Below are 14,928 nucleotides of genomic sequence, written 5' to 3'. Positions count from 1 at the left end.
GTTCGAAACGCTGTTTGTATCGTTTACTCACGATTATTGTATTATACAAATACAAATAAAGGAATTTTAGAACTTGTGCGGCGGTCAGACCATCTCGACAGTTATTTGCAAACACCGAAGTATTTAGCAACAAACAAAATGTGCTATTGTATTGACTGATAATTGATTAGTAATCAATGTTATAACTTGGAACAAACGTTAATGATTATTAGCCTTATTTGCGTGTCCCTAAACTTAGGAACCCGTAAAATACCGATTTCCCAATAGTTCTAGAAGCGGTAGAAGGTGTACATATTGTTTGCAAAGACTGTCGGAGTATTGTATTGGGTATACATTGTACGGTAAGACAAAAAAGAAGCAACGATTGTGTGAAATTCACAATACAAATGCAAAGGTCCATATTATGTATATTTTACATTGTGATCATACAAAAATGATATTGTACGTACACAGACAGAAATTTAATGCTTTCGGACGAGTGTATTGTCTTAAACGCGGGTTGACGACCTTTGCAATAATTGTTAACCGTGTAAAAAAAAATAATTGATAACACCTTACGAACCCACGATACGTGCACGTGTACGGGATTTAACGTAATATTAAACACTGTTTATGTTCAATATTGACAAGTTAAGCCTTTCGCCGTCTACTACACCGAGTGCACGCGAAACTTTTAAGTAGTGCGATTAAAAGTTGCCAAAGCGCAAAGTTGGGCATTTTTTTTTTTTATTAAACTCGATAACAATGTAATGCGTAGAGACATATTACAAAATTGTGTAGGCACATCAACTCACGCGGCTTTACAGTATGGAAAAGTTATTTGCAAAAAATTAAACTCGCATAATATAAAATATGTTTATGGAAATGTATGGATCTATATAGATGAACAGGGGCGGCGGGCTTTACAATAGGTATCCGGCTATAAATCTCGATCTTGACCAGAAATGTTTTATTCAGTCCTGAGGGGTCAGACGTCCCATGGTAAATGTATTGGAAAACTCCACTTTATGTCTTGGTCATCCGTGATTTGATAACTCTTGTGCCGTCTCCGGTAAGAACGCAACCGACCGTAATAATAGCTATGTTGTTGTATAATATTTTATTTTTGGCGGCAAAGTCAGCTGTATAATATAAATGATAATAGTATGATGTATATAATGCACATACTAAATAGCAGTGATGGGAATCCGAAAATCCGGATTTTCACAAAAAAAAAAACGCTATATATGCTATTTAAAAATTATATAAGTGTTGAATAATTTTACAATATAAAGCTGTGTACCCAAGTAAAATGTTTTTGATAAATATGTAAAAATAAACAAAACACCAAAAAGATAAACTGCTTTTGGATTTCGGATTTGTTGATAAAGTTAAGAGTTTTTTAAAAAAAATGTTTATCAACAAATTTTACTTAGATACACTTATCTTTATATTGTAATAGTATTTAATATTTATAAGATTTTCAAGTGGCTAAAATAGCGTTTTTTTGAAAAATCCGCATTTTCGGATTCCCATCACTACTAAATAGTATTTAGCGGTTTTTAATGTTTTTTAACACTTACATGGGAGTAAACTTAGAAACGTACCGTTAGAAGTGATAAAATTTGTACAAAAAAAGGGCTTGTATGCGTTATAAAAGTATCTAGTCTAAGTAATCTGAAGCTACAAATTTTAGCTTAATGTGTTGAAGTTTTTTTGAAATATTGCCTTTACAATGCGCTTAATAAAATACTATGATAGTGCAAAGGTCTCTAATAATTAGTAGAGGTCTGTATTATTAGCCTTTTGCTAGTCATATTGACAAATTTATCGTCAAAATGGCGCTGTTGTTTACCTATTCATTTATTCACAACTAAAGTATTTGTCGTCGAGTAAAGTGGTTTTACTCTAGTTTATTATTTAAAGCGTAAGAACCAAATTAGTGATTAACTATATTAAATGTTCAAATTCAGAAAAAATTTAAGTACCCATTAAACTAAGGATATTATTTGTCAAGGGCATTTTTAGTTAGCTACATGAGTGTAAATTTTTTCACATTACTTTTCCTCAACAACATTAGTAGGTACTTTTTCAATCTGATCAATATTTTTATTTAATAAATATTTGTATATACTTTACGGTTAGTATTACAGCTAACGCACTATAAAGAATACATTTGCAATATCAATATGTTTTTTAATAAAAAGTTGTCGTGCCAGACGCCATTACTAGTTTGCGTGCACTATTTTCGTTACTTTCCAATTATTGAAATTAAAAAAAAAGACAATAGAAGATATACTTTCCATTTAAATCGGTTTACATAATATATTCATTAACAAATTACATGTATTAAGTAATCTATATTCCCAAAGCGTATACACCCACGACTTAACGCCAACACACCTCGACAGGTTATTTAAAAAAAAAAATAATGACTCGATATTAAGTCTTTAATAAATAATTATTAAATACCTTCAATCAATAATTACAAGTTGCGTATATAAAATAACTGGCACATGCATATAATAATATTTGGTTATAGATGTGTGTGTGTGTGTTGCAAGTTGCCAGGAGACGTTCGAATCCTTTGCAAGGACAGTTCTAATATTATTTTATACTTATATTATGATATTACCGAAAGTCGTCAAGGCGTGTTTAACAGATAATATAATATAATATTATCTTTTGTGTTTAAACGTGGTCGTGTGTGTACTCATCCCTCCTTTGTTTGTGTTTTCGGTCTTATATTTTCACGATATCTTCATCTAACACCGTTGACTCTGCGCGGTACCGTTTCAAGTGGGTTTTGATGACGTAATTAATAACGGGCTTTCGCGGGTATTTTTATCCGAAACGACACTAATTCCGAGGTCATTAAGCTGCCGCGGCTCGGGGTTCCCCGGGGAGAACCGGGATGAGGGGGGATAAGACGTCTGCGTGCGGTCTCGAATCCCTGTGGTCCGGGATCAAAACGTGATTTTTCACCCCTGGCAGCAGCCTTACAGCGCGTGTGTGTGGGCAAGTGGACACGGGGTGGGGGTAGGGGTGGGGGTAGTTTTCATTTCGAGCCTCGTGTAAATCATCCCTGTTGCCGGATTAACAGCAAGAGAGAATTCGGTCGTCAATCTGTTTCGGTCACGCGGCTGCCACGATTTCTCTCTTTTGCTCGGCCACGGTTCGAGCAAGTTTATCGTACCTACTATACCATATAATCTTGGATAGCTTACAAAATAATATGTATAATTTGTACACCGAGTACCCGTGAAACGTGTTTAAAGCCTAAGTACACTTTACCGTACCTTTACACCTACCACACGTGTGTGATCCGGTTGTTGTGTACCTAACTCGGATTTGTAGATAATTATTATACACATAGGTTGTTTGGAAGCACGTTCAATAAATATGTATATATTTATATTTTTTAAACCTCTTGTTTTCAGCCCAAGTGTTATCCAGGATTAACGAGGTAGACGACAGTAAAAATATCATTTGCAAACACAACGTGGTGGATTTCAAACGAAAACGGCAAGGAAATTCGCTAATGTATAATAACATTACTATTTTACATGGTAAGGTGAACGTTTTATCGTGAACCACTCTATATTTCATTGGGTTTAATTAATAACTGATTTTTTTATTTATATTATGATCTCAATTTTCCACACATTAGTGTGTCTCTACCCTCATACCAACTAAGTTTTTTTAAGAGCAACTTTTGAAACTTAAACGGTAGCGCATACATTTCATAAACTTTTTAAATTGAGAATAATGAACTAACCAGTTTTTTAAACAGCTTCTATACACGCATTGAAACTCTTCAATAACTTCAAAAATAGTTGTCCAAAACTGGTTATCGACCCGTCAACATTTTTAGTAAATTTTTCTCAACTTAAAAATGTGATGAAGTTTGTAGCGATTTAGTATTTCAAAAAAAAAAAATCATAAAATGAGTATGTAGTGAGATGTCATTTACATGTGATTTAAGTTTTACAATAACTCGGCGTGGCTCAACAAGGGGGGCTAGGAAAAAGTTTAAGTTACTGTCAACAATGACGAATTGGTCGAATTATTCTGTCAATTTGAGTTATTTGAAACTGTAATTATTTTTTCGCCTAAAATAATGACATGAAAAATATTTGATGCTAGCAGAATTATTCCAAAACAACTCAGTTGGGCTATTGGAATAATGCTTTCTGTGTGCATGGATGACTCAACCAAATTTTGATTAAAACGCAATCGTTTGCGTTGACTGAACTGTTAAATTGGAACAGGTCAGTACAGTGGTCTGTGTAATGTATTATGCAAATCAAATATACAAATCGTTTTTAATATTAAAAAAAATACTTGATATTTTTTTGTAATTCCTGACTAAATGACCGTGGTTATTTTTTTTTTGGAAAAAAAAAAGATTTAGGAACAAATTAGCGTACAGACTGGAATGTGGTTTTGACATATTATGGACGTTAACCGAATAATAATAATAATAAAAAAAAAGCCCAGTCGTTATGTGAAAATGCAATTATAATGGGTTATACCGAATTCAATTAAGAGCGCATTCGTGCTTTTTGCTTTTAAACATACTGGCTGCAGTTAATACATATTTAAAACAAAAAAAAAAGTATATTATTTAAAAAAATCAATGAAATGATCAAAAAATTGACTTAACGTCGTTATTAACATACCTACATGCTATTATGTTATTGTGATAACAAGTAAGTAAGATTATACTTACTAACGTCTTCTACGGCTGTAAGAAACGTGGAGTTATCCTATTCCAAAGTGCACACATAATAGTTTATGAAATGTGAAATAGTGACTGGAAATTTACTCATATATAAAAATAAAAATAATCAGTGTTGTTGTTTTTTTACCGTTGTTTGTAAGTATATTCAACAATAATAATTAAACATTGGAAACACTATTAATATTATCATGCTATTTTTGTTTACAAAACATGTAATATGCAATACAATTTGTTTGCAATTTTATTTATCATATAATCCAATATTAACATAATATTAAGATATATATATATATATATATATATATATATTTGTGTAAAAGCAATAGAGATATTTTTAAATCTCAACAATCTATCAATTGATTTTATCTCTATTTTTAGTTCCCTTGACAATAGAAACGTTCCATGATTGATTAGGAAAATATTCTATTTTTAAAACTGACAATGATTTAACCAAAAAAAAAAAAAAATACAAAATAAATATATGTATAGGTAGTCCAAGAAAAGTATGTTATTGATGTGCTGTAAAACGTATTCGATCAAACATCTGAAAATGTTTTTTCATGCAAATCCAAGCAAAATATATTTACATATTACCGAGAACGAGTAGGACCTTATTAGTCGTCCTTCTTGAGGATTAGATAATATATATAAGAGTCGAGTACGGTTCGGGGAGTGTTACACTGCGTTAAGAAAATATTGTGGTTAGCTTAGTTAAGGGTTGTTCGATTCTTATAATAATATTATATTTTGTTGTTCCGGTGAATTTAAAAACAGATCCCAGAAATAACAAAATAAAAATGGTAAACTTGCGACCGAAGGCTAAACCGAAGAAATAAACCGGAAAAAAAAGTTGCTGAACCGGAAATGAGCATTGCTCTTTTGTTAACCTTATTGGCTGTTGTGTGTTCGCGGAAAGTTTAGTTTCAGTTGCTTGTTTGACTTGTTTTGTGTATGTACGAGCATAATAATTGAAAACAGCAATACAAAATTGATAACTTTTTATTTTTTCCGACATAAATAAATCGTAACAGGACCGGTTGTTGATGTTTTATTGGTTTGTCTAAATAATATGTGTATGTATACAGAGTAGGTGGGCACGGTTAATGTCCACTAGACAACCTAAGGCTTAGGTAAAAAATATTCAAATAAACAAAATTCACTATTATTTTAGTAGAATTTATTTAATTTTTTTTGTTGTGCAGTAAATTATTTTAAACTAAGTATATTTTTACTATTAAATTGCCTTACAATATTTTTTGTATTTATATTAGAAAAAATTATACAAAATGTCTTTTCTGTAAAATGTCTAGAACAGGTACGTAGTGCCTTTTAATTATATTCTTACAAATAACGTTAGAACTATATAAACTATATTTATATACATACAGTGAGTGCAATTTGAATAATATGACATTTGTATGAAAAAAAAAAAATTAAAAATACATTTTACGTTATGTTTTAATATAGCTTAGTCTATTCTATGTGCAAAAAATATAGTAATAAGAAGATTATGTATAATATTAACCAATTTCGATAATATTTTCTTATTGCTGGTAGTTGAACTTTTCTTCTTTTTGCAACGCCTTAATCAAAATTAAGCTCAAGGCGGTTATCAGCATCTGTAAAAAGCAAAATACTGTCAATAATAAGTCATAATGTTGTCAATATGATATAATTTCATGTATAAACTTCAACAAGTTCAGAACAGTAAAATTATTTGGTAAAATAGTTTTTTTTTTTAATTTTTTGTTTTGAACGTTTAATTAGATCCAACGGTGGATTTTATTTGCCAGATCTTTATGTTATTTAAATTTTGTTTAAATTATTACCTTAAATTCGACGGTAAATAATTTGCAACACCGCAATAAAGAAAATAAGAATAAGTCGAACCCTGATTTTTTTTTTTTGTGAACTTATCTGTGAAACGCAACAGACTGTTACAAAGGTGCATTTTATTTTCTCACCTTTGATAATTCCTTATGAAATTCTCAAGACTTTCGAAAGCGCATCAAGCGTGAAATCAAATAAATCAAATTATATGCTTTAGCTGAATGTAAATTGCATTAAGAAAAAAAAAGATATAATCACATTAAAATTATTATGTGATTTTTTGTCAAAGAAATATTACTTTAAATTGACGTGACTAAGACAACGTAAGCGAAACATTATTTAAATTTAAAAATTAGCATTTGAGAGGAAATTGACATATTATTTAACTTTTGTACCTTTTGATGTAAAATGTTTTTTTAATTTTTTTTATACAATTTTAGGAATTTGTAATGATAATGAAACCCGAAATTGAATTGGATGCCATTAAATCATGTTTATTTAATTTTACAACTAGAACATATTTTCAGTTGAGAATGAAAAGCTATTCAGTTTGATTTAAAGAAAAAACGATACTTAAAACGAACTTCAAATAATTTACTTATTAATACACTGTGATGTAATTAATATAAGAAGTGCACATATGAAGTTCTACTAAAGTGTGTAGCTTCTATAAATCATAATGATGGTAAAGAAACTATATAGCAACACGAAACGAAATAATAAATCGTTTATATAGTATATAGATCACACACTATACTACTATTATATTATAGTATTGCTTTACCATTGAGTATATACAGTGTATTTTATACAAAAAAATACATTTAACGGTATTACTTACACTTGCGCATACTATTAGTAAATGAAATTAGACATTATATAAAATAGATGGCTTACAGAAGTAAATACAATTAAAAAAAAAATATTTTTATTGGAATTCTAGCAAAACGTCTTGATAATCCAATAAAAAAACCAAATGTGGGCTAATTTCTATTACAAATAAAAAATGTATACACGCGGAAGACATCAAATCTAAAATTGTCAAATAAAAAGTGTTATTTTATTTTCGATGATCCCACTAATTACTGTAATAGAAAAATTTGCGGTTTCCAATTTTTGTTGAAAACAAATTCGGCCACACTACTTTTTAAAGAATAATAATCAAGGGGACTGTTTTTAAGGAGTTTTCTATAGGCAATATTTAAGAAAAAATGGGTTTTAATAAATTTCGACCACGTTAATTAATTTTCCGATTAATTTGTATAAGCTTAAAGGTGTTGATTTTAATTTATATGGTTTTTTCTACGAGTCTTCTCTTCGGGCTTATTTTAGACCAAAAATACATATTTTCAAAAAAAAAAAAAAATGTTTTATATTTAATTGTCATGTACAATAATAATTAATAATTGCTGTCGACATTGACAATATTGATGCCATGATAGCTGTTATATTGTAGCTCTAGAAACCGTACTTAAGCGTTTTTTTTTTAAAACAGTTTTTCACTTTTGATCGGAACAAGCAAGCAGAAGGTATTTCTTCATTCGAGCACTACCAAAATCCGAAAAGGTATAAAAATAAGTAGAAGGTTTTTTATTTTTGTAAAAATATCTCAATAATATTATCGCAGAACGGCGTTGTGCTGCTTCGCAGTAGGAAATTTATTTGCCAGCTGCCGCTTTGCCGGTTCTCCGTGTATAATAACATTAATTTCCTTTTCGACTTTATAAACATAAATCGTACAAAAAGGAGACCCACGGTTATCGCCGGTGCAGTCGTAAGGATTCGATACGCTGTTGCCGAGTGTGGTCGATGGGGTAAGTAAGTAAGGAGGGGTAAAGGAGGGGTGGAGCGGTAAAGGCCAAAGGGATATGGTCGGGGGTGAAAAAAAAACCATACACAGTTGTCGTGATGAATTATTGCAAGTCTCGTCCCTCTCTCTCTCTATATACAAAACTACTCTATTACTTTTTCCAATACATTTATGCCTATAATATTATATACATGTCTAAGTTTATAAATTATTATTAAGTTTGCCGGGTCGACGTGCGCTCGCGAGACGAGTAATAAGAAAAAATTCGTCTAAATAAATAAATACATCCCCTTTCGTTTGCCCCCGCCCTGCCCCCTCTCTCCAAAGTCCCCGGTAGTATTTTTTTTTACGGACGCGTTTTTTTTATTATTATTATGTATATATCTATTGGTAGCACTCTGAATATACATCTCCATGCGACCATAGCCAATAACAGTGGGCGGACCGCAGACCCAGAATTTAATGAGGGCGATTTAAGTACAGTAGTATTTATGCACACTTAGAACGGTCGTTGCCTGGAGTCGGTCGTGGCCGGTTAATTTCAGGTCGAGGTCGTTTGGATGCGCAGGATCGCTTAAAGAATAATGCTTGCACGTCCATAAATCTTCCAAAACGCTAATTATTTGTCTCTTATTTGTGTTATCCTGTGCTGTAAATTTGTGTGTACTTTGTTGTAAATTCAATAATATTTTCTTAGCTGTTGGCCATCTATAGTAAGGTAAACAACATTGGAGCAAAAAAAAAAATCGACTGTTTCAATTCCAAAATATATTTTTTCGAAATTATGATGTATTTTTAAACAGGTCACATACACGTTACTATCCATGCGTTGATCACTTCTTTGTAGAATAAGCGTTATAATAATATGGGAAATCCACCTGCTTAGCTCAGCCTGGAATCGTGTCTTTAAAAATACATAGTATATTTTATACATATAACTTTCTACGACCATTCTATAAAGTATAATTATTTGTGATTGCTTAAAATACTAGCCTTTGCCAAGTTAAGGGTTGAAAATGTGCTAACACGTCAAACCGTATTTGATGTGCTCACAACAGCTAACATACATTGAGAGTTGTGCACAAAAGATCAATCTGTTTTGGCGGCGTCTGTTGCGGACGGCGAACAAAAGGTCTCTTGATGTCTTTTGTAAAAAGGTCGCGCACAGCAAAATGTCTTTCGCAAAAGGTCTTAGAAGGTCGCCTTAATGAGAAAGGTCCACATCCTTGCCGTAGTACGCTATTATATTCAACGCGAAGTCCGGCAAGAAAACGGCCTATCCGATATTGGACGGGAGAGCGCATTTCCAAGACTATATTTTGTTGCTATCAAATATTATTGTATAGTGTACGGCTTCATTAGTTGGGTCATGTGGTTTTCTTGTTTGTTCCTTTGCTCTGTTTATGGCCGAGTTGTACTCTTTCGATGCGCATTGCAATATAATCTTACCTTTCTACAACTGCAGTGCAGAAGGATGCAAAAGAAAATCAGAAACGAATAGATAGATGAATTGAAGAGGAAGGCCAGGGACAGAAAAGCGTGAAAGTTTTTGAAAACTCCAAAAGAAGAAGATTTTACCAACGTGGATTTTTTTAAGGGGTAAAAAAAAATCAATCTGAACCTTTCCACATTAAACCAGATTCACTGTAGCGTCACGGTTATTATGTGTACAATATTACCTCCAAAGCTGCAATCGACATGGCCATGTTGGTTATCCACCTAGATTTATCTTCCAGGAACCAAGTCATCTCTTCAGCACATCCGTAGAAGAAAGCGTTTCCGGTGACCGTGTCCCTGCATTCGGTCGGCAACGCTTTTCTCAGGGTAAGATAGTCGTTTGGCCCGTCTGCTCCACAACAACCGATCTGTAAGCACAAAATTTGAGACCATAGTCAGTATATTCCGTTGGAGCTCAACACACGCCAAGTATAGTATGAAAATGATTAACATATAGTATCCGAAATCAAGATTTATGTCTAGAACGGATAGTGTTAAGAAGTGATTTGGAGTACCGGCAATAACATAAAGCCGCCGTGTGTACGATAAAAAAATACAAATGTTTTTTAACATAAAAATGCTATGAGTATGTTAATTTTAATTATCAAGGAAATCGTTCAACTCGCATCATTCAAGAGTTTTATGTGAAAACTGAAAAGTTTAAAATCGCAGCAAAAGTGGGGTTTTTATGGCTACTAATATTAAACTTTGCAGAAAATCGTAAAATTTAATAATCGAGACTTACTTTAATTAAACTACTTAAAAGCAATAATTGTTAAATAGTTATTAAGCGAAATATTTTTGTTGCTGATGTTTTATAATTCCACTAAAACGTTCAATTACATAAAACATAATATTGCTAGAATTTAGAAGCTAAAATTGTTTTACTAAAATTGATACGTTATATTATATTAAAATTTAATATATTTTATGTCGTTTCAATTTTAATTTTAAAACAAAAATATTTGAAAAAAATACATTGCAAATACAAGTTGCAAAAATGCTCACTTAATATTCTTTTCTCGGAATTAATATGTATCAATTGAAATGAACATTTATAAATAGATAATTCCTGGTTTTTTTTTCATTATCAAAGGTTTTTACATTTTGATGTAGGTTTTCTTTTATGAAAAAGTGTTTTGAAAATAAATTAGCCATTCCATCTAAAATAAAACCAATATACAATAAAGACAAGTTTCCTCGTAAAAAATAACAGTCCTTTAAACACTTTTTTCTCATTTTATACGCTTATTATATTATATATTTATATAAATTCTTGTAGTGTCGTTGTAATTGCATTGCATATCAAAGACTTATTTTTTTTTCAAAAGGAAATAAATACACCAACGACGATTGTGAGAGGTTTTTGCGCTATAGGTTAAGTATTTTCGCTGTGCTAAACAGTATAACTTATAAGTCTAAAAAGAAAATGAATGAATTGCATTTATATATTAAACTTCCATCACTGTAATACTGTATGTATACCGAAATTTATATATATATACATATATATTTATATATTTATAATATACTTTACGAGCGTGTTGCGAATGTTAAAAAAACAAAATAGATAGTCGTTTTAGCTTTAATACCTTTGCATATGTAGAAGTGCTTTAAACTTGTATAACATTCGGAACGACTTCAATACCTCCTAAATTCAAACCAGTTAAATTCATTTACTTGATAAATCAATATCCACTAATAGACACAATTTGGTTTAATCTTACTTAAAGATATATTTACATTTTTTGAATAATTCTCCAAAAATTAAAAATCAAGAAAGTCTACATGTCGATCCCGGTTTGGCAAGTGTTTTTATAGAATATACTTTTTTAGTCGTTTTGTAAACATAATATTAATCATTGACGACATTTTAATATACACTAAAATATGGCCAATTTTTTATTTCAAATAAAATTTAGAATTTATTAAGTACACGTGTATTAAACATAAGTGCATTATAATAACATAGGCACTAATTGTTACCACTCATAGCTTTAAATAAAAGAGTTTATTTAAAATTGTATATTTTATCACCTTCGTGTTATAATAATTTTTTAATACTACGACCACAAGAATGAGCATAGGCTGACTTTTTTTGCAAACTTTGAAATTCTCCCCTTTTGAAAAGGCTTAAAATTTAGGGCTCGATTTTTTACAGCGTCCTAAGCTACTTAAGCTTAATCCATGTTTACCCTTTTGAATCAGTTTACCCTTTCTCTTTAGAAAAACAGCCTAAAAATGTGAAAATGTTTTAAATTGAGTGGCTGAGCGATTCCACAATATTGCCAATCAACATATGCCATAACAATTTATAAACTCTTGTTTTAAGTAAAACTGCAATGGAAATTAAAAACAATTTTTCGTTTTGAAGGTATTTGGAAAATTGAATGTGTTAAAACAATATTGAAAATATGTTTATTTTACAAAATAACGTTTATTGACATTTTAGGTTAAACCGGTTTATTGGTCGAGAGAGAAGAGTATAATAAACCAATAAGGGTTTTTCCCCCAAAATAATGCGAATAAGTTTAACGCATTATGGAAATATTGTATAGAATTTTAAATTCATGTCAAAATGTACAAAATTATTTTTATTAACCCGATAGGGGTAAACTTTTTATCGATGATGGTTGAAACTTCTTCTTGGCCAAAGATAAATTGTTTCCAAAATTAATAATTTAATAAGAAAAAAACACAACTTCAAGTAAAATAATTATTTGTATACATATATGTATATATTTGTGAAGGCGGTCTGTGCTGTCTAGACATAAAACTGCAATAAAACTAACATTTTCAATCTGCGTGTCTTTAAAAAAAAAACACGACGGCCACGTGTCTTGGGATCAATTAATACTAAAAAATTAAATTATAATTATAATATTAATAATTTTAAATAAGAAAAATGCATTGAAAAGATGATACAAAAGCCGGATAGTCGTTCTTCAGAGAACTGGACATCTAAAAAGATAGACTAGTCAATATCTAACAAATACATACTTTTGTAGTTTTTAACGTCCAAAAAAGAAAAAAAAAGAAAAAGAGATTCTACTCTATTAAATCGAATTTTGAAAAAAATACTCAAGTGTTTACAGACAATCGTTGAAAAAACATTTATTCCATTAAAAGATTATTAGGCATAAAAAACAGTCTAATTTATTTGTATGTCCCGATTTTTTTTATGATTTATATTATTATTATTATTGGTTTTTTATTGGTTCAGCATCAACTACAAAGGTTATTAGCTTACGTCACAAATTTACATAGGTTATATTATTAATATGTTTACAAAACGACAAATTTATTCTGTAAACAAAACAATAGGTCAAATAAAGCTGTACAAAATAAAATAAATATGTTTTTTATTTGTAGGACAGTCTAGGAAAATTCACTATAAATCCAGCCGCTGGTACAGCATTGAAAACATTGTTTTAGTTATAGTCAATATAAATAAGCATTAAAACAATTTATCAAAATAAGAAATAATGGATGTAAAATACATAATAACTTTTTTTTGTTTTTTAATGTATTGCATAAAAATTCAATGTGATGCGGACGAGAATATAGAAGAAAAAGAGGAAAGAATCATAAAAGAAAATATGGTAAGTATATAATATTTACCTTACTTTTTTTTAAATTATATAAATAATAATTATTTTTTATTTTTTAGTTCTAAAACTAATGTTTTCTAATCATTTTTTACTCAAATGTTCATGTTTGAAATTTATTCCAATAATTTTGTATCTTAATAACATCTTCATTGTAGTAAAATTTTAAAAATTATTCAAGCTGGTAATTATTTGAGAGCTATTTCTACACTATATGAATAATTTATTAAAAGAGTGACTTTCCGGGTTGAATGATAGGGTTGAAATGGATTTAGAATTTTTAATCAGTTTCTAAGACCTAGATAACGAATGATAAGACCTATGAATATCATTTTGAAATTTTAAATTCAGAATTATTTTATTTTTAACAAAAAAAATTGTATTATTACATACATTTTCATGTAAAAAATTGTAAGAACGACTTTCTGCTGTTTATGTATATTTTTTATATAAACAATATAGGTTACTGGTTAGATTAAAATGGTTATTAAAATATTAACTACTACCCAAGATGTATTTAAAGACACGTTTCAAAATTTTTCAGGCTGTACGAAAATTATACGAGCTCACTTTAACTCATTTCAGCGGTGATTATGGACAAAGTCTTTCTTTGGCACATGTGTTTTATGCTTTGGGAGAATGTAACAAGAAAACCATCTTAGAGTATTTCTCCGAGAATAAAATTTCGAAAATATACCGAGGTTAATAACATTTGTTGTAGTTATAACAAATGTTGTATATTTTGGCTTGAAAAAATATTGTCTAGTTATTTAAAAAAAAATAAGCTTTGTAGAATATCATTTGACTTGTGAAATTTAAATTAACTAAGAAAAAAAAAGTGAGTGACAGAGCCCAAAGTAAAGAGGGCGTTATTTTTGTGTTAATTTGTCTGTTTTTTTAATTTTCTGGACAACTGTGCAACTGCTCTTGATATTCTAATAATTTTTAAATATGATAAATTTGTTTTTGTTTTAGACATGATAAATGAACAAATACTTGGTGAAATTGTGAGAAAAATTTGCAAAAAAAATAACATGAAAGTCTTAGACTTTTTGGGAAGAGTTAATAACTCAATGAGTTATATATCGGGCAATTATTAAAAATGATATCAGAATACAAGCTTCTTTTCTGTTTAGTATAATGAATGTATCAATTGTACATGCATAACTATACCACAGTCATTATCTGATATAGTTCATTCATTATAAAGCTTTAAAGTTGTATGTGATAAATAAATAAATGAATAAAAAGTTGAAACATACATAAAACATATTTGTTATACATTTTTTTTAAAAATAGTTTTCCAAAATTAAAAAAATTCTACATGCCGACCATGTCTTGGTAACTGTAATTAAATAAATTCATGTATTCAATTGATTAGTGTTAACTAAGTTCAAGTATATATTTTATTAGCAACCATTAATTTCAAATTACTTAGTAGGTGTAATGTAAAGTCAAAT

The 14,928-nt window shown here is 29.8% G+C and overlaps 1 protein-coding gene across 1 annotated transcript in view; it reads right to left on the bottom strand.

Moving 5' to 3' along the window:
* Positions 1–5,213: 5,213 nt before the first annotated feature.
* Positions 5,214–14,928, bottom strand: part of LOC126847480 (tetraspanin-2A) — a 112,215-nt gene continuing 102,500 nt past the window's right edge. The window contains exons 4-5 of the mRNA XM_050587738.1: positions 10,043–10,228; positions 5,214–6,342 (exon numbers count right to left, since the gene is read on the bottom strand). Coding sequence (XP_050443695.1) covers positions 6,268–6,342; positions 10,043–10,228 — 261 coding nt within the window. The 3' untranslated portion in view covers positions 5,214–6,267. The remainder of the gene's footprint in view (positions 6,343–10,042; positions 10,229–14,928) is intronic.

The sequence above is a fragment of the Adelges cooleyi genome, unplaced genomic scaffold, assembly GCF_023614345.1.
Source record: "Adelges cooleyi isolate 19-005CV unplaced genomic scaffold, UGA_ACOO_1.1 ACOO_flye_CR_arks_rails_tigmint_CR_PRNA_108, whole genome shotgun sequence".
Taxonomy (NCBI): domain Eukaryota; kingdom Metazoa; phylum Arthropoda; class Insecta; order Hemiptera; family Adelgidae; genus Adelges; species Adelges cooleyi.
Note: the sequence above shows the minus strand (reverse complement) of the source record. Positions and strands in the feature narration are given on the sequence as shown.